At 40.1% G+C, this 24,896-nt stretch overlaps 1 protein-coding gene across 1 annotated transcript in view; it reads right to left on the bottom strand.

Moving 5' to 3' along the window:
* The window catches only part of LOC126195656 (uncharacterized), a 175,932-nt gene that overhangs the window by 77,772 nt on the left and 73,264 nt on the right, over window positions 1–24,896 (bottom strand). Inside the window, exons 3-4 of the mRNA XM_049934280.1 lie at window positions 7,678–7,848; window positions 7,453–7,594 (exon numbers count right to left, since the gene is read on the bottom strand). Coding sequence (XP_049790237.1) covers window positions 7,453–7,594; window positions 7,678–7,848 — 313 coding nt within the window. The remainder of the gene's footprint in view (window positions 1–7,452; window positions 7,595–7,677; window positions 7,849–24,896) is intronic.

Below are 24,896 nucleotides of genomic sequence, written 5' to 3'. Positions count from 1 at the left end.
ATCTAGTGCTACGATACGGCGTAAGAAAGCCTCTTCTTTACACTCATAGCGCTCCAAGAGCGTCTGAGCAGCGTTGCAACGCATCCACTTCTGCATTTACGTCAAGTCATGCGGAATCCGTCGTGATGCAATTTTTTGCAAGCCCTGGCGTTCCTTCAGGATGCGAAGCACAGTCTTATATAAGCTAATCCGGTTTCGTAGGCGAGCTCACGAATCGTATGGCGTCGATCACTGTCCACTAACGCGGCAACAGCATGCACTTCTTCAGAGACGCTAAGACGACCTGCCTGATGCATGTCTGCCACAGTTTGCCAACCTTCGTTGAAGGCTTTTATCCAATGTGCCACTGTTCTGTACGGCAATGCCGATTCCCCGCACGCCTCTTGAAGACCTTGATGACACTGTCATGCTGTACGACCTCTGTCACATTCAATCTTGATCCAACTGCGTTGTTCCTGTTTAGAAAACATAGTGACACCGTTACGTTAGACCGCTCGCTCACAGGTGACTGTTTCCCTCGATCGTGCGCACGCCGTTGACGCGGGACGAGCGAGTCCATTTGCTTGGAGGTAGGGTAGATATGTCAACAACGTGTGCTATCAGCGACAGTAGTAGATTCCATGGCATAGTGTCTCCACAGCAGTGTTGCTACTATTTAAGTTTCAACCTACGTATCTTTCCAGTGGTGGAGAGCAGTGGAATATCATTCAATGGGATGTGGCATTGCTAATATCTTCTAGGTCTGTCACACAATGAGCAGTCACTGCCTGATATTAAAAGATGAGTGACCAGCCCCAGTGAAGCGACTTGGTATGTGGCTATTTCTAAAGGCACCAGTGGTCACCATGCTTCCATAATCAAACTGAGACCACACAAAGGCTGTTTAAGACTGGAGTATCCATACACAATCTGTTCTCCATGAACAGTGGGTAATATATTTTAAATTATTTGGTGATTTTAGGTAGTGGATTTTCAGGTCCCTAAGATGTGGTAACAAGGTGAGTTTAAAATCAAATGTGAGCCCAAGATTCCTCACTGTTTCTTAAAAACTGTGAACAGTGTCTCTCATCCTCAAGCAAGAAAGTTAAAAACATATAATAAACTGTTAAAATGGACAATCTTGGTTGATACATTAAAACTCCTCTCTTCTTCCCATTCTCCCAATCTTCTAATCGTCAGTTGCAACATTATGAGATGTTGTTGTTTTTGTTGTTGTTGCAAGACTGGAGAAGAAAAAAAGACCAAGAAGTCTTCCACAACAGAGAACACTGGACAGAACTTGTAAGTATCGATGATACATTACTAATAGCTATGGAAAAGACAGTCACACTTAAAACACTACCTTGAGGAACAACGTTCACATGTTCAGAGTGGTCAGAGATGACATCACAAAACTCAGTATTTAAAATAATGTGGCGAGGAGAAGAATCGTATAAAGACAGGAATACATCATTGAAAGCTCCATTCATGGAGCTGTCCAAGGGTACTGTGCCTCTAAGTGGTATCATAGGTGCTCTCAATGTCAAAAACGTATCTTTTAAGTGGTACCTTTAGAGAAAAGCTTGTTGCATAGCCGCTTCCAGGAGAGCCAGATTGTCAAAGGTAGAATGATGTCTTCTGAATCCATACTGAAAGCGACCAAGGAGCAGACTGGATTCTAAAATCCAGACAATGTAGTAGTTGAATATACACTCAAGGACTCCCCACATACCAAGTGGGGGTAGCACTATGATAACCCCAAAAACATGTATGATCCTGCCCAGGTTTTGAAAGTGGAATTAAACTTACTTCTCTCCAGGAATCAGGAAAGCATGCTGATGCACAAATTAAGTTAAAAAGGGTGAGGAGGATTACCTTGCTCCACCCTGTGAGGTAGTGTAACACACATAATGGAATCTACTGTGACCAGGTGTCATATCATACACGGCAGGTAGCCCAGAATCTAGCCCCCACATGGAAAAAGTACAGTGTATTCCTCATAATTGACGGAACTGAAGTTCCAACTGCACCTCTCAGCGGCCACTCTATAATATCGTAAAACTGGATCCTGATTGGTAGCAGTGGTAACTCTGTTGAAGTATTCTGCCATAATCTAGACAATGATTCAAGGATTGGTGTGGTGAGTACCATTCTGCATTGCAGCAGCCACTGGGTACCTCCCACCTCTCTCAGAAATACTCCTGATGCTCTCCCATGAAGCTGTACATTTGATGGAACTGTTTATAGTATTCAGGAACGGTTGCCACGATCTCTTCTTGCTTTCTCTAAGCATTTGGCGACATTTTGCCCTCACTACTGCAAAGGCTGCAAGGTTTCTGCAGTTGGCAGGCACTTGAAAGTCACAAAGAGACTTCCACCTGCCCCTGATTGCAGAGCAGCACTCGTTGCTCCACCCAATAACAGGCTGCATTCTTTGCTACGCTAAGGACTTCAGCTGCGTGGTAGATCCTTTTAGTGATACAATCAACCAAATCCATTATGCTGTCACCAGTGGCGGCTCGTGAGTATACATTTTGGATGATCACAAATTTTTAGACTCAGATCAACCTAAATGTGTGAAATGGCATCTGCTGTGTAATAGTTATGGTTATGAACAAATTTATACAACTACAGCCACTGTCAATAATAATAATAATTAATAATAATAGAAATAATAATAATAATATGCATAACTCGTCTGACAAAAGGACTTGCTTTTGTGAAATTTTGTTGTTTTGTACATAATTAAGTAGAGTTTAGAGTAAGAACTAAATAATGTATAAGTTTTCACTACTTTCCATCTCGTCAGCCAAATATTAATGTTACTCAAGTTTTGTCACTCACAAAGTCTCCGTTACTGAAGCAGGCAAACACCATAATCTCTTCTTATGAAATGTCCTATCCTTCGTCCTCACAAAAGTCAATATTAATACACGTTACTCTGAACTGTAGCTAAACGTTAATAGAGAAAACAATGCGGCAACATGACTGAGATTGCCTATTTATAAAGAAAATCCTTATGTCTGATTCTCAACCGCTCAAATGTCTCGATCACTCTAAGTCTTTAGTACGGTAACAAAACGACTATCACGTTCGTGTGTAGAATATACGAGTCTGGCGATATACCGTCTGACTTCCGGAAAAATGTCATCCACACTATTTCAAAGACGGCAAGAGCTGAGAAGTGCGAGAATTATCACAGAATCAGCTTAAATAACTCATGCATCCAAGTCCCTGACGAAGATAGTATAGAGAAGCTTTGAAAGGAAAATTGAGGATGTGTTAGATGACGATCCGTATAGCTTTAGGAAAGGTGAAGCTTCCAGAGAGGCAATTCTGACGCTGCGGTTGATAATGGAAGCAAGACTAAATTAATATCAAGATACGTTCACAGGATTTCTCGACCTGGAAAAAGCTATCGATAATTTAAAATGGTGCAAGATGTTCGAAATTCTTAGAAAAATGCCTGTAATCTATAGACAAGGACGGGTAACACACAAAATGTACAAGAACCGAAAGGGAATAATGAGAGTGGAAGACCAAGAATGAAGCGCTCAGATTAAAAATGGTGCAAGACAGGGATATAGTCCTACGCCCCTACTGTTCAGTCTGTACATCGAAGAAGTAATTATAGACAAAAAAGAAAGGTTCAGGAGTGGAATTAAAATTCAAACTGAAAAGATATAAATGATACGGTTCACTGAAGACATTGCTGCCCTAAGAGAAAGTGAAGAAGAACTACATGATGTGCTGAATGGCATGAACAGTCTAATGAGTGCAGAGTATGGACTGAGAGTAAGCCGAAGAAAGACGAAAGTAATGAGAAGTAGCAGAAATGAGAACTATGGGAAACTTAACATCAGGATTGATGGTCACAAAGTAGATGAAGTTAAGGAATTCTGCTACCTAGGCAGCAAAATGACCAATGACAGACGGAGCAAGGAGGACAAAAAGACCAGACCAGTGGTGGCAAAAAGGGCATTCCTGGCCAAAAGAAATCTACGCGTATCAAATATGGGTCATAATTTAAGGAAGAAATTTCTCGGAATGAACGTTTGGAATGTATATGTAAGGGAGTGAAACATGGACTGTGGGAAAACTGGAATAGAAGAAAATCGAAGTATTTGAGGTGTGGTGCCTCAGACGAATGTTGAAAATTAGGTGGACTGTTACTGTAAGGAATGAGGGAGTTCTGCGTACAATCGGAGAGGAAAGGAACATGCGAAAAACACTGGCAATAAGACGGAATAGGATGGTAGAACAACTGGTAAGACATGAGGGAATGACTTTCATGGTACTAGAGGAAACTATAAAGAGTAAAAACTGTGAAGGAAGACAGAGATTGGAATACATTCCTCTAATAATTGAGGACATAGGTTGCAAGAGGTTAACATAGGAGAGGAGTTCGTGGCGGGCCGCATCAACACATCAAAAGACTGATGAAAAAAAGACTGTAACATAAAAGAGAAGGTCACCCTTTGCAGAAGTTCATTGTAGCGTAGATGGAAGAGGCATCGGGTTATAAAACAATGTGTATGAGGTCCGTGTTTTGATGCAGTAATACATTTTTTTCCAGCTTCGCGGATTATAAAATTTGTGGGATTTTCTTACTAAAATAATAGAAACAATTTCTGTAATATTTGATGTAATGTAAGCATAAGTCCGTTCACTCTCAAGAGTGAGTTCATCTGATTTTAAAGCTCTTATGTTCTTATACTGAGTGGACATAGAACTTTCCTTTTTGCCTTGTAACATGTTTATTGATAATGAAGTTTTTATTTATGCATCATGACTAGCATTGGACAACTGAGGAAACGTGCCTTTTAATAGAGCTAACACAGTAAATTTACACAGATCTATTTTCGTAAACGAACTGTGTTGTTTAGGGACCAGGTACAGCCAACGGTTGCTACTCGAGAGCGCTACAGTCGCATATCACGTAAACCAGCACGACCCCTGTGGCACGGGCGATGTGTCTCGGTAGGTTGGATTTCTCACCCACGTCAATGTTAGCTGCCTCATCCCATGCGAGGACAGCTTAGCTCTCAGCTTTACCAACTATGCTACACTGAACGTCCACAACAGACGTCCCCTATTTTATGGTACAATCATCTGAAGGTTTTAATTGCCAATATGTTATTACCTGACATTTAACTATAACGAACGACATATTTTGCATGAATCTTCAATGTGCCATTGCATTAAAAACGGCATACTTTCATAACAGCCCGCATCTCGTGGTCGTGCGGTAGCGTTCTCGCTTCCCACGCCCGGGTTCCCGGGTTCGATCCCCGGCGGGGTCAGGGATTTTCTCTGCCTCGTGATGGCTGGGTGTTGTGTGTGCTGTCCTTAGGTTAGTTAGGTTTAAGTAGTTCAAAGTTCTAGGGGACTTACGACCACAGCAGTTGAGTCCCATAGTGCTCAGAGCCATTTTTTTTTCATAACACTCAAGCTGTAACACGAAAATAACTAAATACGAAAATTCTTTAAGCAAAGTATGACGTTTTCCGTCATTTTATTACAACAAATCGTGCCAATAACGACACATTATCGCGAAATTCTCAGTGTGCTGGTGCTTGGAAACAGCATGTATTCACAGGATGTATCTTGTAGTTCAAAACCCACCAGATGTGGGCTTCAACTGAGAACGGCAAATACAATATGGCGTCTCGGAAGTTCTGTCTGTGACTTAGAGAACGTTCTTGCCTCCTGCTGGTTAAACTTTCCGTAGCACATTGCTGAAATATCGTAGAACTCATCCTGTGTCTCAGTGTGAAATAATAGGAAGTGACATCACAAAACTCGTACAGCTGCATCTCAACGTCAGCTGCCTCGCCCGGTTGAGGACAGGTTTATGCAGTTAGAGATCACGCCGACTGGTATTTTTAAACCCATACTCCGATCATGGCTTCGAGTGTGTAGAAGGCTGACTAGTATTACGTGAGGCTGCCGCAGGTGAGAGAGTTTCATTTTTTTTTATTGAATTTGAAGGGATTGTCCAGATGAAAAGTTACAATGTTAAATTATTCGTGAACTGCTCGCATTGCACGGGTGACTTTTCCAGTAGTTTGCGTTGCCAAACTTGCTATGAATTACGTAAGTGAGAACGTATTCATATGCGTGGCGTTGCAAACGATTCGCGTCTTTGTGAAGTCAATAGGCACCAGTCTGGTTACAAAATCGAATTCTTGTCACTTAATCCCAAACAATATGCAATCAGTTCTTTCATTCTTTTCTTCAATTTAGTTTATTCAGTGATTCATGTATGGAATTGAGTTCACGTAATGCTGATATATCCGAACTGTGTTTCCAACATCTTTGTGATGTCAAGGATTCATGTGTTGTTATGTTCATTCGGTTTTGAACTGAGTGATACAACTTCATGTGTTATTATGTTCATTCGGTTTTGAACTGAGTGATACAACTTCTCATTTCAACCTTCTTGGTCATTTACTTGCCGTTTAAGTGTATGGCATGACCTTTTTTCTGCCACCACTTCGTGATGGGCGTTATAAGACGATAACTTTATCTGCGACATTTCTTTCATTTGAGGAATGTCATCAAGTATTTAATATCCCAAACAGCACCCTCTTTGACGACGGACGCTGCTCGAAGGAACGCTGTACATGATCCTGCAAAAGTGTGTTTATTTATGTTGTAAGAATTATCTCCAAGAGAGTATTGTATCGAGAAGTCTAGCACGTCTTGGCAAACCATGCATATTCATATATTTCAAACTGCAACATCGTGCAGCCAATTTTAAGTCGCATTCCCAGAAGATATTCAATGTTTGGTATTTGATTCTTATGGTTACAGTATGGGGCCTACACCTCCGTTACAATGTGATGAACTATAAGTTGCTCACTGTTGCATTGTTGATATTTTTAGGATGTTGTCGGTGAAATACATGTTCAATGCTGTTCAAATTCTAATGCTGTGTCTGAAATTTTCCGTTGCACTATTAAATGTAAGCGTGGGTTGCTCATTTAACTTCCTTTTCTCATACCGAAGTCAGATTGAGTTTATTAATGAATTACTTGTGTCATTACTGGTTCTGTTACAAGTCACTGTTTCCACATATCAGAGCAATTTAGGTTTATTATCCAGAAGATAAACAATTGCTGAGGAGAGCACTTACCTTACAAACTGTGCACAGCAATAGTGCTACTGTACAACATGCTGTTAAGTGGAACAAACGGCTGACCAAAAGTGGAGAAACTTTTTTCCAAAAAATTGCATCTCAGTTTTAGTATTTGGAAACCTAGAAAGCTTTCTGTGCACCAGTCCAGATGTTCACGAGGAAATATGGGCAAGCACTTTATTTCATTCGTAAAGAAGAAGCATAGAATATTAATTACGATGTGGCGAGAATTTTTAGCGGATCGTACAGCTCATAGCGATAAATTGTTATCCCCTTATGACTTCCAAAGAAACTTCTATTGATTATAAAGAAAAATAATTATAAGAGCATACCTTTGCCTGCGAAGGTATATGTGAACAGCTCCAATGAAGTGAAGTTTGATCATAAGCGTAGTAAGATGTTTTGGATATATCATAGCAGCAGTCTTGGAATTTCTTGCAATCAGCGTCACAGTAACACCTGGCAGTAAGAAATCTAATGGACCAGAAAACAAGTAGTCAATAAGTAAATTAATAAGCAAGCACAGTAAGTTCATGTATAATTTTCCAGAAACTCACGTATCTAAATCCATGTCATTAGGTGATTCTTGTCTCGCACTGCGACAAGAGGTAAAAGCACAGGTTTTGTTAAGTAGGATCCTCGGTTCGAAGCTGATGTCCTCCATTTTCACAAGACAGCAATGCAGAGCTATACAAAGCAACAAAGTCAGTCGGATCCATTCAGCAAACCTGAAACAAGAGCACATAACGACCTATGTTTCAAGACAAAGTACGATTTGTGTGAGTGCTGCACCAATTTTACTGTGTTGTGTTCTTATGTAAGATGTCTGTTAATGGCTTTCCTGAGCTTATTAGAAGAGGATCGTGAATCACAACAGAAATAATAAAATAATTATCATTACCAGTGAGAATCCTGAGTTTAATGTTTTTAATAACTGTGTGTATTTCCCTGGTTCTTTAGTACACTTTATTAAAGTCACCAAATTTACTGTAACTTGTTGACGCTTCATTTATACTTGAAATAGTGGTGAGACATTTTCGAACTGTAACCATGCAGCCAGTAGTCAATTGTGCCAAACAGCTAGAATTACGTGCGGACAACTGCTCACAAATCCAAGCTACAATGAAATCATAAACTACATTCTACAAATTTCCCAAGGTGTCTTTATTACTTTGATATTATTGCAGGAGGGGGGACAGAATTATACAGATTATGAAAGATTACCCATTTCATCTGTGCTAAGTTCTGTCTGTCACATGACCCAGCAATAGGTTGTACTACACTACTGGCCATCAAAATTGCTATACCAAGAAGAAATGTAGATGATAAACGGGTAGTCATTGCAGAAACGTGTTATACTAGAACTGACATGTGATTACATTTTCACGCAATTTGGGTGCATAGATCCTGAGAAATCAGTACCCAAAACAACCAACTCTGGCCGTAATAACGGCCTTTATACGCCTGGGTATTGAATCAAACAGAGCTTGGATGGCGTGTACAGGTACAGCTGCCCATGCACCTTCAACACGATACCACAGTTCATCAAGAGTAGTGACTGGCGTATTGTGACGAGCCAGTTGCTCGGCCACCATTGACCAGACGTTTTCAATTGGTGAGAGATCTGGAGAATGTGCTGGCCAGGGCAGCAGTATAACATTTTCTGTATCCAGAAAGGCCCGTACAGGGCCTGCAACATGCGGTCATGCATTATCCTGCTGAAATGTAGGGTTTCGCAGGGATCGAATGAAGGTTAGAGCCACGGGTCGTAACACATCTGAAATGTAACATCCACTGTTCAAAGTGCCGTCAGTGCGAAGAAGAGGTGACGGAGACGTGTAACCAATGGCACCCCATACCATCACGCAGGGTGATACGCCAGTATGGCGATGACGAATGCACGCCTCCAATGTGCGTTCACCGCGATGTCGCCAAACACGGATGCGACTATCATGATGCTGTAAACAGAACCTGGATTCATCCGAAAATATGAAGTTTAGCCATTCTTGCACCCAGGTTCGTCGTTGAGAACACCATCGCATGCGCTCCTGTCTTTGATGCAGCGTCAAGGGTGACCGCAACCATGGTCTCCGAGTTGATAGTCCATGCTGCTGCAAACGTCGTCGAACTGTTCGTGCAGATGGTTGTTGTCTTTGTTCGTGCAGATAGTTGTTACCTTGCAAACGTCCCCATCTGTTGACTCAGGGATCGAGACGTGGCTACACGACCCGTTATAGCCATGCGGATAAGATGCCTGTCATCTCGACTGCTAGTGATACGAGGCCGTTGGGATGCAGCACGGCGTTCCATATTACCCTCCTGAACCCACCGATTCCATATTCTGCTAACAGTCATTGGATCCCGACCAACGCGAGCAGCAATGTCGCGATACGATAAACCGCATTCGCAATAGGCTACAATCCGACCTTTATCAAAGTCGGAAACGTGATGGTACGCATTTCGCCTCCTTACACGAGGCATCACAACGAAGTTTCACCAGGCAACGCCGGTCAACTACTGTTTGTGTATGAGAAATCGGTTGGAAACTTTCCTCATGTCAGCACGTTGTAGGTGTCGCCACCGGCGCCAACCTTGTGTGAATGTTCTGAAAAGCTAATCATTTACATATCACAGCATCTTCTTCCTGTCATTTAAATTTCGCATCTGTAGCACGTCATCTTCGTGGTGTAGCAATTTTAATGGCCAGTAGTGTACTTCTTCAGCGCCAGGCACACATTTCGCTTGGCCGCACTGTCTGTGCTGTTGGCACAAGCACTTCTAGTATGTATTAATAGTTGAGATAGGCTAAATAGCTATTTTTTATGCTAGCTATTGCGCCTATATTTCAATAGCAGTTAGTATTTGCCGTCACTTATAACTGCCAGTCAACTGTACTGCGACTGCCTGATGGGAACGACTGAAGAAATCAAGCACTGTGTCTCCAACAGTATGATGATAATGTGCCTTACTTATTAATGCATTTATCTCATTTGGTAAGATTAGGGGCTTGAGGCGCTTTCTTACATGTAACCCGACATCCTTAGGTCATGTCCCACAGGTCACTGAGCACGTGACAATTCAGCTGCAAGCAGCAGTGTCGGGTGACAGGCCCCGGTGTTCTGCATGCGAGCAACAAACTCCCACTACAAGATGGCTACTAGAACCGACCAACTAAATTTCATAATATGGAGACCATAAACCGTGGAATGCTGTAGCTCGATGATAATGCAACAAAATTACCTTTACTTAGAAAAATAAGGCGATAAAGGAGCTCTGTCCCTGAAGTTTACAAAGGGAGGATTCTTCACGTCGAACTTAATCAATTATATCATAAACTAAGATGGTCACCAAACAGATTCTTAAAATATACGAGGATGAGCACGTATATATTCGACTGTCTCATTACTGAATTAAAGATGACCATTAAAGATGAAAGTGACCACGAGCTTTCAGTGGCCGTTAAGTGTGGAACAATGATTGACCACTGCAAGTACGGCAGAATAACCCACCACAGTAACGAGGTGTCTATGGTCTAGCGGCAATTTCTGTGATTGGTACCATATCTCTTTGTGGGTCCTGGGTTTGGACCAGGTTACATCTTAAATTTTAAATGCCTCAGACATAATCCTATCATCCGCTGTGTGAACAAAGTTTTGTCTATACTCTTCACATGGCATCTCGAAGTATATTTTTAAGGTCTTGCAAAAGTACTTTAAGGGTATACGAAATGAGTTTTTCGATGAAAAAAATCGATTTTTGGGTAAATGCATTTTCGAAAAATTTAGACTCTCCCGTTTGATACCATGTATAAAATATTTGGATGACGTGAATAGAACTATTTTAAATAATTTTTTAAAATAATTTCGACACGCGATGTTCCTCACCTTGTATATGAGACGCGAAATATACCTGATGTAGACAGCCTTGCCAGAGATATAATTGAGCACGAGAGAGTTAGCTTTTCTGTTGGCTACATTGCTAGACAGTTGACAATAGATTCTGCACCATTTGTATTGTTTTCTTTGTGAGTACATCCATGTCATTGTTGTGAAAGTCGTATGTGGGGAAGTCATTGAGTTTTCTTTCCTTCAACATGCCAAGATCTAGTCTGAAGGTATTTAGAAACCGTGTACATTGGCGCAAGAAAGTAAAGTGTACTAAAAATTCGCCTGATTCATCTTCATCAGTATCTGATGTCCCAGTAGCGACTAACCTCAACACTGGTAGTGATACACTGAGTGATGCTGCTGCCACTACACCGGAAAGTGCTTCAAGAAGAAAACTAGCTGGAATTGAAGAAGAATACAAGAAACTAAATGCTGGGACTATAAAATATGAGGTAATTAACATCTCTTTATTATCAGACGTTTTGGAGAACAATGTGTGCTGCAAACAATGTCGAAAATATGGTGTTTCATTGAAAACAAACTTACATGTAGGACTTGCTTGTGAATTAGAGTTGATGTGCAGTTATTGCAAACACAGTGTTACTTTCTTCAATTCCTCACATGTTACTGCAGATACAGGTAAACTATACGATATAAACATTAGACTGGTTTATGGATTACGGTGTATAGGAAAGGGCAGGGCTGCAGGTGCCATGTTGTGTGGTGTGATGAACTTCCCTCCTCCACCTTCAAAATTTAACAAACACATAATTGCAATAGGCTCTGCTGTAGAAGATGTGGCACAGGAAAACATGAAAGATGCTGTTGAGGAAGCAGTTGTTGAAAATAATAATAGCAGAGACTTGTCCATAGCTTTTGATGGAAGCTGGCAGAAGAGAGCCCACACATCTCTGAATGGTGTAGTAACAGCTACAAGTGTGGACACTGGTAAGGTAGTTGATGTGGCAATACTTTCCAAGCATTGCAGATGCAAGGAGAAAATGAAAAACAAACATGAAGAGGAGTGCATGACAAATTACTATGGGTCAGGTGGTGGTATGGAAGTTGCTGGTGTAAGAAGTATTTATCAACGCTCAGTAAAATTGTACAACGTTAGATACATAAATTATCTTGGAGATGGTGACTCAAAGGCTTTCAAAGAAATTGAGGAACTGAGACCCTATGGTAACGATGTGAAATTTTCCAAACTGGAGTGTGTTGGCCATGTTCAGAAAAGGATGGGATCAAGACTTCGACGGCTCAAGGCTAGCATGAAAGGCAAGAAATTGAGCGATGGAAAAACTTTAGATGGGAAAAATAGACTGACAGATGCTACAATAGGTCATATTCAGAAGTGCTATGGTCTAGCAATAAGACAGAATACAGCAGATGCAGAATTAATGAGAAGAGCAGTCTGGGCTCTGTTTTTTCATACAGCTTCAAACAATGAGAATCCCCAACATGAGCTATGTCCAAAAGGAGATGATAGTTGGTGCAAGTACAACAGAGGCAAGGTATCTAAGAAACAATACAATCACCCTCATCACCTGCCACCTGCCATAATGGATGAAATAAAACCAATATTCCGAGACCTCGCAGATATTAGTCTACTAAAGAAATGTCTTCATGGCCGGACTCAAAATCCAAATGAGTGTGTGAACCATGTGATATGGAATAGACTACCTAAAACTGTGTATGTGGGTATAAACACACTTCACTTTGGCGTTTATGATGCTGTTTCATCATTCAATCAGGGCAATATAACAAAGTGCAAAGTTCTGCAGAAGTTGGGGCTCTGTGTAGGACTACGAACTGCCACAGCTATGCTTTGTTTGGTCAAGGAACGGCTCACGTCTTCAGATAATGCCATAAAAGTATATTCAAAGATGGCTAGACAGCATAGCAGAGCCATCAAGAGGAAGCTGTTGGATGATTCTGATGATACAAGCTATGGAGCAGGCTTGTACTGAAGTAAAAACTTTGAAGCTAATTTCCCGTAACTTTAGTTTTTTTGTGTATAAGGTACATTTTTTCAGGGCCTATTTATAGTAGAAAGATAAAATTTTCTGTAGTTGTTCCTTAAGACCTTCTAATATATCTGAATTAAAAGATATGTGGAATTATTTTGTATTAATGGATGTAAATTTTAAAATACTTGTGAAAATGTATAACTTTTTTTAACATTTACAAAAAATAAAATATCTGAAAAACTATACATTAGTTTTTCAAAATTAATAATTCAGCATCTCTGCGTTCTGTGAAAAAATCAAGAGTATCGTCCAAATAACAAATGAGAAAATGTTCCTAACTTTTAGCCTAATTTAACATTGTAAGCATAGGGCGTTCCGTATACCCTTAAGTGTATATGAACCTATCTCATTATATCACTCACGTTAAACTGCTAATAAAACATATTGAACAACCAAGAAATTTTACTGATACTTGATGGTTGGGAACGTAATTCATCAGCAATCAATGTTCATTAACCTAAATATTCTTTGTAAATAAAGTATGATAAGTTTCGTTAAGAAAAAGGTTAAATGTTTTTCGAAACGATTCGTCTCAAATTAAGAAATACGAGCAAAATAGATTAAGGAAACATTTGATGCATCTCATTTGCTGTACATGCCTTAGAGCAACATTTAAAGGCACGTTAAATGCTTATCCAGTCCATTTTATTTCCTACTTTTAGACAAATCATTCCACAAAACATTTGACCTATTTTTTTCATTCTCATATTTCCAGGTCTTTTTCAGAAAACATCTTAGTGACAAATCGTTTGCCTTCCTAGCGTCTTCTGTTTTCTAAATGTCTTAAATTTAGTACTTGATTCAAAGGAAGCTTTTTGACAGTTAAATATCATGCAAATGCATCTTTTTATGTGCAAAATACATAGGCCTTGAAGAGATGAACTTTTTGACACTTCATTTACATAGCTAGAAGCAGCTCTTCATGCAACATTTCACTGTTCTCTCAACTCACAAAGTTTTTCTTAATTATCCTCATTACTTTCAAATAATTAAGTTTTTAAAAAAAAATACCTCATGCTGGTTAATTTGATATTCAGTTAGTTCATTTCCGACTCTTCATTTGTCTATGAAAATTCGGGCAGAATTCCATTGTGTAATTTGTACTGAATCCTGTTTTTACTCCACTAGAACATTTGACAGAAACGTTTTGAGTGTTCATCATAGAACAAATACGTTTCTCTTTGTATGCTGTCACTTGCATAAAAAAAGAAAACAGGTAAACCGTGTGCCGATATCTTGAACTGTTCATGAAATATGACAATTTTTGCAGTGTCATGATTCCCAAAACACACGGGCATAATCGGGCGCACAATACATAAGCCGGCCGCCAGACATAAAATCCTAAATCTCGAGAACTAAGAAAGATATAAAATTGTGCAGTCATTTACTTAGGTTCGTGCAGCACAATAACTAAGACGAATAACGAAAAGAAATTCAGTCCTTTATCAAGAGAAGATATCAAGCTGTAAGATATGAAAGAAACAGAATTTTTCACCAAATAGTTTTCTTAAAATCAGATGACAAGTATATTATAGCAGCCAGCGCATCCGCTCAAGCACTTTGTCAAGAACTCACAACTGTAGCCTTCACTGACAGTTGTGCTGTAGTGACAATATTCATATATCGCCAGTTGTGACGGATGACAGGCAGTGCTGCGGACGTCACCAACCTAGGACACTTCTGTACCTAGGTCTGCGGTCATTTTATGTCACCTAAAGCTGTCACTCATGTAGGATGTGGCCTTAGTGAGTTAACATTAAACTATGCATACTGCAAAGCTGTATTAGCTGATAATGTTTGTTTTTGTTTTTATAGACAGAGTATGAATATATGGTATTCCATTAATGTCAGTCATATTGACATGGCGTCAAGTGACACTTCCTGGCAGATTAACACTGTGTGCCAGACCAATACTCGAACTCCGGACCTTTGCCTTTCGGAGGTAGGTGCACTACCCACCCATCCTCACGGCCTTACTTCGGCCATTACCTGGTTCCACACTTTCCAACTACCCTGGCATTATGGTGTCAAGTAATTTCGTTATTACGTTGCTGTCGAACGTGAGTAATGACATACCAACAGAAACATATGGCAGCAGTACAGAGGGACTCAGATCTGAAGAAGAAGTTGACTGGTCTAGGGAAGACGAAGAAATAATAGGGTAAAGTTATCAGATAAGATGGAAGAAAGAAGCCTGAAATAGAAAGGTGGTTTTTATATTGTTACTTGCAGGCAACGAAACTGCTGTTTTTAGCCGCCCATTACAGATTTATAAAAATGTCTCCCTTTTATTCTATGAAATCATACAAAGATGACGAAAAGTAGTAGAAACGTTAGCATTCTAGTATGTTGGTACCAAATGCATTGAGAATGCCTTATTACGTGATTTCCTTGAGAGTTTAGTGCAGCACCATAATTATTGCTGCACTTATCGATTATAAACTGTGATAGATATGTATGTCATTTGCATTAAATAGATTGATTGTCGTCTTGTGCCACTAGTCTTCTTCTGCGTCGAAACTAAAGATTATGAAGTATTTATAGAACGCGAAGTTGACACTTGAACATATATGGAAGGGTGGTAAAAGTATTTTCATGTTACATCCCAGTGCATAAGTTCAGCATTAAAATTTATGGCTAAAAAAAGGCAACACCCAGAAACACTAAATATGATAATTGTGTGGACAGTTATAGAGACTCCGAAATGGATCCTGCATTCTAGGCAGCCAGTAGACAAGAAAACATAAAAGGTGAGAACCCACACCAATAGCAGAATAAATGGAAATGGCAAATCGTAATAAAATCTTAAAAAACATAAAAGGTGGGAACCCGAATCAGTAAAAAATTAAATGCAAATGGCAAATCGTAATAAAATCTTACCGAATTTATAAAGTGTTTCGGCTAAGGAACGTAGTTTTTGCACATCCTCCCTGCTGATGGCTATTTCCTACACTAAGAAACACTATTTTGCGTCATGTGATGTAGGTAGTGTAACTGGGTTCGCGATATGTTCACATGCATGTCTCCCTACCAGAGTAATGGAGGGGGTGGCTTAGCAATAATACAGAAATTGAGAACCGTGCTGCAATGTCCCTGGCTGATAGCATCACGAGATCGACGCGACGTTTTGCTGACGTGACAATTAGTCGAGAGTGGTAGTTTGGACCTCGAGTAATTGGGTAAAATGCATTGAAATTACTTGTCGTGAATGTTATGTTGTTGGAATGTAAAGTTACTGTGGTTAGTGTTTCGACATATCACCATACGTGTGTGGGAAGTGATCAGGCCAATGTTTCTGTAAAATATTACGTATGTCTAGTCTTTAAGGGAGGACAGATTTTCATGGGCAGTTGTGATTTCAACACATTGACGAATACATCTAACTGTAAGGATGATAGATTCACTTCGTAAACACCTGCACAATATATCAGTTCAAAGGTTCAACTGGATCTGCTGTAGTTTACAAACAGAGCAGCCAAATTGGCTGTAACATCATGAATACACAGAACGCCCTGAAGCAGATCCTCACGTATTCTTTGTTGCACTATCGACTGCAATATATATTACAGTACACCAACCCATATTGGTGGTGTCTTTCCAACCCTTTCATCTGTTGGAACGCTGTTGATTATAACATAGTGCTGGACACCTGCGCTTTACAGCACTTGTTTGAGTGAGGCTTGATGGAATGCAGCACTTTCCGGAAGTGCTGACTAAAAATACCAGTAGTCTATTCTCGAATATGATTGGCTGGAAGAATCATTTACTATACCTGAGGAGAATCGAGACACCTAGCTGGTGTGAGTGTGGATATACCGTAATTCTTTTGGATACTGTACACATATAAATGAAAATTACATTGCTTGTCTGAAACGTGTTTTTGTTGGAGTGTAAAATTACTGTGGTCAGTGTTCCGTCATGTGTAAAGAAAATGATGTGGGTGGGACTATGTCCCTTCATACGGTAGGGACAGATTTAATGTGAAAAACTGAAATTTCAGTGCATTGATAGCCATAAGGGGTATGGAAGATTTTATGTGGAAAATTATGTCGAGTCATAAAGAGGATATAGATTTACATGGGAAATCACGAGGAGGTATTTCCGGTACTTGGCTAATTGTTGAATGTCACCAGATTGGTGGTGCTATTGCAATATTTAATTGTAATTACACTGTAAATATGTGGCTGGTTTCCTAGGACGACTCTACTTGGTAGCCGGCCGGTGTGGCCGAGCAGTTCTAGGCGCTTCAGTCTGGAACCGCGCTACCGCTACGATCGCAGGTTCGAATCCTGCATCGGACATGGATGTGTGTGAAGTCCTTAGGTTAGTTAGGTTTAAGTAGTTCTAAATTCTAGGGGATTGGTGGCGTCAGATGTTAAGTCCCATAGTGCTCAGAGCCATTTGAACCATTTTTTTTCTACTTGGTATCTGCGCACGTGGCAGAGGTAGCTGGTTGACCTCATCGTGTCGCCCCATGAGCGGATGAATAGTGAACAGATAGTCAGTATGCCTTGGGAAGCTTTCGCGATCGTGTGTGTGGCGATATTTTCCGAATTTTATGTAGAAATTTGAGAACATTCAGCTAGTATTTTTGCTGGACGATTATTTCTCTCTCCCCCCCCCCCCCCCCCCATTTAAATTGACCAATTGTCGGCTTGGCGGTCATGGCAGCAGTTTCTTCGTGAGCATCTAGTACGACTGGCGTGTGAATTCTAGGAGACGAGTGTGCAAAGATGACTGGCAGAGGTAGTCTAATGAAATTTCCTCGATCTCCGACATCCAGTAATGCCAACTACTATGTAATGGACCATGGTTTGTATTTGTTAACATGCACTGTCCATACGGGGTCAGGGATTTTCTCTGCCTCGTGATGGCTGGGTGTTGTGTGCTGTCCTTAGGTTAGTTAGGTTTAAGTCGTTCTAGGTTCTAGGGGATTGATTACCATAGATGTTAAGTCCAATAGTGCTCAGAGCCATTTGAACCATTTGTACTGTCCATGAACCGTTGGCTGCTATATGTGGAATTGACTGCTTCTCAGTACATCCCAGTGGACTCTGTCCTGTGGCAAAAAGATGGAGTGGTATTTGTTTAAATAAATGTGGTTTAGTTATTGTTACTTTCCTAGCATGCAGTAGGCTCTTTCCCCTCCTTCTCCTTCCTGGTTTAGCAGAGAGAACCAACTTGGAAATTCTATAGTGCTTTAAAAAATACATTTAGCAGACCTGTAGGGGGTTGAGAATAACACAACCATGGCGGCATAAATGCCCGCCGAAATTTGAAATGACAGCAGTAATTTTGTACAGTATCGCTTCCAATTGCGATGAAAAATTCCCGATTGGCTCTTGGTTCAAATCTCTCTGAGCACTATGGGACTTAACATCTATGGTCATCAGTCCCATAGAACTTAGAACTACTTAAACCTAACTAACCTAAGGACAGCACACAACACCCAGTCATCACGAGGCAGAGAAAATCCCCGACCCCGCCGGGAATCGAACCCGGGAACCCGGGCGGGGGAAGCGAGAACGCTACCGCACGACCACGAGCTGCGGACATTCCCGATTGATCAATTTATTTTTTCCAGTACAAGTGGTGATACTTTGAGCAAACTCCAGTCAAACCCTGGCCTGTCTCCTGCAAATTGCTTGACAAAGCCCAACTGAGCTGAAATTTCAAATTCTCACTACAATTTTCTGATACCTCCAACATAATGGATTTCCCGTAAAAACGACCTAACTGTGCCAGCATCCACCAGTATGCAGAAAGGGAATCCAGAAGGGGGAAGAGAATGAATTGGAAATTGGGTAGTTGTGGGACTGAATACCAGATATTTCTAGAATTTCCCGCCAAATATGCCAGACCTCGTATCCACCAACAGGGAGCAAGGAAAAACTCTCTCATTCAGAGGGCATCGATTTCATTAATTAGTCAATCAGTTTGATAGAATGGGGACAGCGCAAGTAGACTATTTCCAAGAATTCACAGCTGGGGTTTACCAAGTATCCACTGCTTTGTTCAGGGCATAAGAGGGATTAGTGTGGTTTCTGGTAACACACAACAGACGCTCATCGGTTGTAAGTAGGCTATTTAGGTTTTCTTATTGGTAACTCCACGTAGCGCTCTGTATGAAAATAACTGGCTGTGCTGTGTGCAGTCTGTGGCTAGTTTGCATTGTTGTCTGCCACTGTAGCGTTGGGCAGTTGGCTGTTAACAGCGCGTAGCGTTGCGCAGTTGGAGGTGAGCCGCCAGCAGTGGTGGATGTGGGGAGAGAAATGGCGGAGTTTGGAAATTTGTAAGACTGGATGTCATGAACTGCTATGTATATTATGATTTTTCAACACTATTAAGGTAAATACATTGTTTGTTCTCTATTAAAATCTTTCATTTGCTAACTATGCCTATCAGTAGTTAGTGCCTTCCGTAGTTTGAATCTTTTATTTAGCTGGCAGTAGTGGCGCTCGCTGTATTGCAGTAGTTCGAGTAACGAAGATTTTTGTGAGGTAAGTGATTTGTGAAAGGTATAGGTTAATGTTAGTCAGGGCCATTCTTTTGTAGGGATTTTTGAAAGTCAGATTGCGTTGCGCTAAAAATATTGTGTGTCAGTTTAAGCACAGTCATGTATAATTGTTCAAAGGGGACGTTTCATATGTCGACCCTTAGCTGAGGATACATCACTGGAATCTTCTGATTTTTTCTTGTAGTTTGTGTAATTAGTGTAGATTTTGTTTATTGCTAGCGCGTAGTTATAGAGAGAATTTCCTTTGTAGTTGTAGTTTTTCATTGTCGTAGACAGTTGTGGCATGCATGTAGATTTGCACCAAGTATTTCGCACCTGCGCTTGCTATTAACTAGATATTATTTTCAATGCTATGTTAATGTGTTTTGTTATTTTGCTCTTCAAATTGTGCTTTTCTGTGTTGTCGTGTGAAATATTGTGACAATAATGGCGTGTGAAAAACGTAATACTAGGCTTCAAAGTAAACTGAGAAATGACAGTGAAGGCGAAAGCAGTGTGTTAGCGCCGCAGAGTAATGAATTAACTAATGTTCAAAGTAGTAATTTGGTAATTGTGCATAGTGAAATCGAGCGGGCTGCAAATAATGGTGTAGGCAGTGAAACAATTAGTGAACAGGGAAGCATTATCGATCGATCGGTCGGCAACAGCTCGCCTCAGGAATCCGAAATGACAGAACACAATATTGCAAATACTGTAGACTCAGGTTTTGGGTCCTCACCGTTTTCTCAAATGAGTCAAGACACATTTTCTGCTTGTCAAAACGTGAATGTTGCCGGTGAAAATGCACTGCCAAAAAGCATAGAGAAACACATTCCAGACACTAATACATTATTATTGCATTTAATGCAACAAATGGAACAAAATCACAGCAAAAGCTTCAAAAGTTAGACACAATGGAACAAAATCAGAGACAAACACAGCAACAGTTAGACACAATGGAACAAAATCAGAGACAAACACAGCAACAGTTAGACACAATGGAACAAAATCAGAGACAAACACAGCAACAGTTAGACACAATGGAACAAAATCAGAGACAAACACAGCAAAAGCTTCAAAAGTTAGACATCACACTTGAACAAACACGTGAAGATTTAACTACTGAGTTACATAACATTGAATCGAAATGTCAAAAAGCCTGTAATGACGTAAAAACACAAATTTGTGAGCATTTTCAACCTATTTTTTCGCGGCATGAAAATGCATTACAGAATCACGAAGCAGCCATAATTATTGTTCATGAAAATCATGAGACCTTGCAAGCTAAAATTGACTCAGTTGCATCTATCGATTCGGTTACGCAACTTGCAAAAACTCAGGAAAGTTTAAAGGACACAGTTGATACGATTTCAACACAAATGGACACTCTGAAACTTGGTTCGGAAAAACACACAGAAGAAATAATTTCACTATCGGATAAAGTAGCTGAACTTTCAGATCAGTTCACTAACTTATCTACAAAGGTAGATGATGATCTGAATGACACAAGACCTGTAGCTTTCACTGACACTGAAGAGTATGAACAAATTAGAAAATTCAGACAAAATCAAAATCAAATCAATACACAGTACAAAAGAGAAATCCGGGAAGTACAAGATCAGTTGGCACAAGTAATACAAGAATTACATATTTCAGAGGACACTCGCGCTCCACTACGGGACGAGGGACATAGAAATACGGAGCAACCACAAAATAATAACACAGGGCACTTTGGAAATTATGAAAGAAATTGGCAAGGCGCATTGAATTTTGAGCTGGAACCGCCTAAACGAAGTAACAATGAGCGATGTGCGACTCACCGACACGATGATTTTGACTATAAGCTGTTCATTACTACACGTAAATTCAAAACATTTAAGAATTCTGGCAACGACATTCATCCACTAGCACGGCTTCATCAATTCTCTCATTGTTTTCCTCCCAACTGGTCATTGCAGCACAAATTAGAATTTATGTGTGGCTACTTAGAGAATGAACCAGCTGTAAGAATGCGATTGGTCATTCACGATTGTCACAGTGAAGGAGAATTTTATCATGCCTTCCTCTCAGCATCTTGGTCTCAAGCTACACAAGACCGACTAAAACATAGCATCATAATGATGAAGCATTTCGAACAATCTGAATTCTCCAGTCTTGTGAAATATTTTGAAGACATGTTGCACAAGAATCAGTACCTGTCAAACCCATACAGCCCCTCAGAACTCATCCGCATTTGCTTAATCAAATTACCTGAACATTTACGACATATTATTATTTTGGCAGGACGTTGCAAAGACGACATTGAAGCTTTTCAGGGACTCTTACAAGAATTAGAAATTGACACTGATAATCGCGGAACGCGAAAACAGGAACACAACAATTACGGGTCACATCCGTCGCAATTCCGCGATGAAAGAAATAATAACTGGACACGACAAGGCTATTCTCACAACACAAATCGTGACCAAAAGAGACACCACCTATATGACAACCGTTGGCAGAGTAGTAATAACTACAGAGAAAGATCACCTCTCCGCGGTAATGACTATCACAGAGACAATCAGAGAAACAGACAATATGGGAACCAAAATAAATATTATCAAGGGAGACAGAATAACTTTAGATGCAACGGACCAGCGCGCAGTTACGATTCAGGGAGAAGTTCGCCACCACATGACCGACAAGAAAGTAACTATGGAATCTACCGACAAGACGACAGACGATATGATCGTAACGACAGACCCGAATTGCATCAGAACTGGCGGGATTCAAACAGAGCAGGGCCCTCTCGACAAGGTGAATTTGTAGAAGTTAGGTCTCCAAATCCCAATAACGACGCGCGCCAACAAAGAGACAATAGGCAATGTCTCATACCGCTGGCAGCCACGAAACGTACGTATGAAACTGACGACGCAGCTGCCGTAGCTAGTAATTACGTAAAAATGGAAGACATTAGGGACATCTTACTCCAGGAACACGACGTAAAACATAACAACATTGCATATCCTGTGATTCACATTACAGTAAATGACGTAAAATTTACGGCAGTACTTGACTCTGGTAGTCCCATTTCAGTAATTAGTGAAACAGCCTTTAGCAAATGTAACAAATCGAACAATTGCCCCACACTTCCGTTACGTAAGATTAAATTACAAGGTGCAATCTTTGGAAAAAGTGTAGATGTACGCCAACAAACCAACTAAGAATTTTTTTGTCAAAGCCACAGCTTCTCTATGAACTTTCTTATTGTTCCATTATTGTCGACGGAAATTATACTGGGAGTAGACTTTTTGAATGAATACAAAGCAATCTTAAACTTTCACGATGCTGAAATAAGTTTAGAGAAAGAAGGTAAGTCAATAACTTTGAAATTTGAAGATTGGCTCTCAAACCATGACGAGGAAATTAATCGGCTTTACCTTCTGTTAGACAACAGTTCGGAATTTTCTACGGACCTAGACACTAACAATCACTCTGCAAGTACTGAGAGGGATGATATCGACGGCATATTTGAAACTAATGAGTTAATTCAGAAAAAATTCAAATAATTGACAATTGTAATGACAGTGATAGGCAGGACCTTTTTGAGATTTTACAAGCACATTCCACAGTTTTTACTCACAAAACAGGAACAATCAAGGTATTTCAATACCAATTTCGTGTTCGTGAGCATACTAAATTTTATGTTAGACCATACGTAATTCCAGCACATTATAGGGACCGTATTAGAACAGAAATACAATCTATGCTTGACGAGGGCATCATTGAGCCTGCAGTAAGCTCATACAACAATCCATTACATGTTGTTGAGAAGAAAAATGGATCGATCAGGCTTGTCTTAGATTCCAGACAAATCAATACTATCATTATTCCTGAAACAGGCAGGCCACAAACGTTGGAAGAACTTCTTCAAAATTTTAATGGTGTAAAAGTGTTGTCTTCCATTGATCTCAGATCCAGCTTTTATCAGATCGAACTTCATCCAGAATGTAGAAAATACACAGCTTTCCTTTGTTTCGGCGTTTGTTATCAGTTTCGGAAACTTCCTTTTGGTTTGAACATTTCTTCGGCAGCATTCATTCGCGGGCTAAATTCCATATTACCTGAGTTCTTAAAACGTCACATCACCTTATATGTGGACGATATTGTAATAGCAGAAGCTTCATGGGAACAACATAATTGCATCCTCAACAGTTTGTTAGGCCTACGTATTTTTGCAGAATCTGGAATTACAGTTAACTTGGAAAAGTCTGAATTCGGTAGGTCAAAGGTGAGGTTTTTGGGACATATTATTTCTTCTGAAGGCATTCAGCCGGATCCTGAAAAGTTAGAAGCAATCAGAGCCATTCCAGTTCCATCCACAAAAAAACAAGCCCACAGTTTTCTAGGTCTCGTAAATTTTTACCGTCGTTTTCTGAATATGCAAATTCTTGCTACACCAAAACTTTGTTCTCTCACTGGAAAAAATACTATTTGGAACTGGGACGAACAAGCACAGTTGGAATTCAATTCTTTGAAAGAATCGCTACTTAACGCGCCAATACTAGCTCATCCAGATCTGTCACAAGATTTCTGCCTTAGCACGGATTCTTCTAAAATCGGTCTTGGTGCCCATTTATTTCAAGAAGCCATAGAAACGTTCAGAAAGCCATTGCTTTTGCTAGCCGAGTGCTAACAAAATCGGAAAAAAATTATTCCGTTACTGAATTAGAAGCTTTAGCTATCGTTTGGGCATTTAACAAATTCCAATTCTTTCTTTCTGGTAAGCACGTAAAAGTATACAGTGATCATCGTGCATTACAATTTCTTATGTCTTCAAAATTAAATCATGACAGGTTAAAACGTTGGGCATTGTTTCTGCAAGAATTCCACTTCACAATAGTCTACATTCCCGGCAAGGAGAACATTGTTGCGGACGCACTGTCACGCGCACCGGCTGGGCTTGAGAAAAGTAACACAGAAGGCAACCTCGAAAAAAATTTCAGTATTCTTTACATTCAGAAAGTCGCCTTTGAAAACTTCATCACCACATCTTTAAAGTTGAAACTCTGCGTACCAGGAAGAGTAAAGGTTTACACCACATTTCACATGTAAAACCGTTTATTGAAAGATAATCTGCTTTTTAACTTTGCTTTGCCATATAACTTTTCACTTTACATTACTAGTATGCTTTGTCAGACTTAGAATCTGTTAATATGCAACAATGTTTGAAGTTAAATATCCAGTCAAGAACCAAGAGAACTTATTTAAACTGAAATTACGAATGCATTGTTATTGTGAACAGACGACACGGTGTTATTGTGTGTGTACATTCTTGCTTGTTAGTTGCACGATTACGTAATGACTATAAGGCTCTCATACTT

The sequence above is a fragment of the Schistocerca nitens genome, chromosome 7, assembly GCF_023898315.1.
Source record: "Schistocerca nitens isolate TAMUIC-IGC-003100 chromosome 7, iqSchNite1.1, whole genome shotgun sequence".
Taxonomy (NCBI): domain Eukaryota; kingdom Metazoa; phylum Arthropoda; class Insecta; order Orthoptera; family Acrididae; genus Schistocerca; species Schistocerca nitens.
Note: the sequence above shows the minus strand (reverse complement) of the source record. Positions and strands in the feature narration are given on the sequence as shown.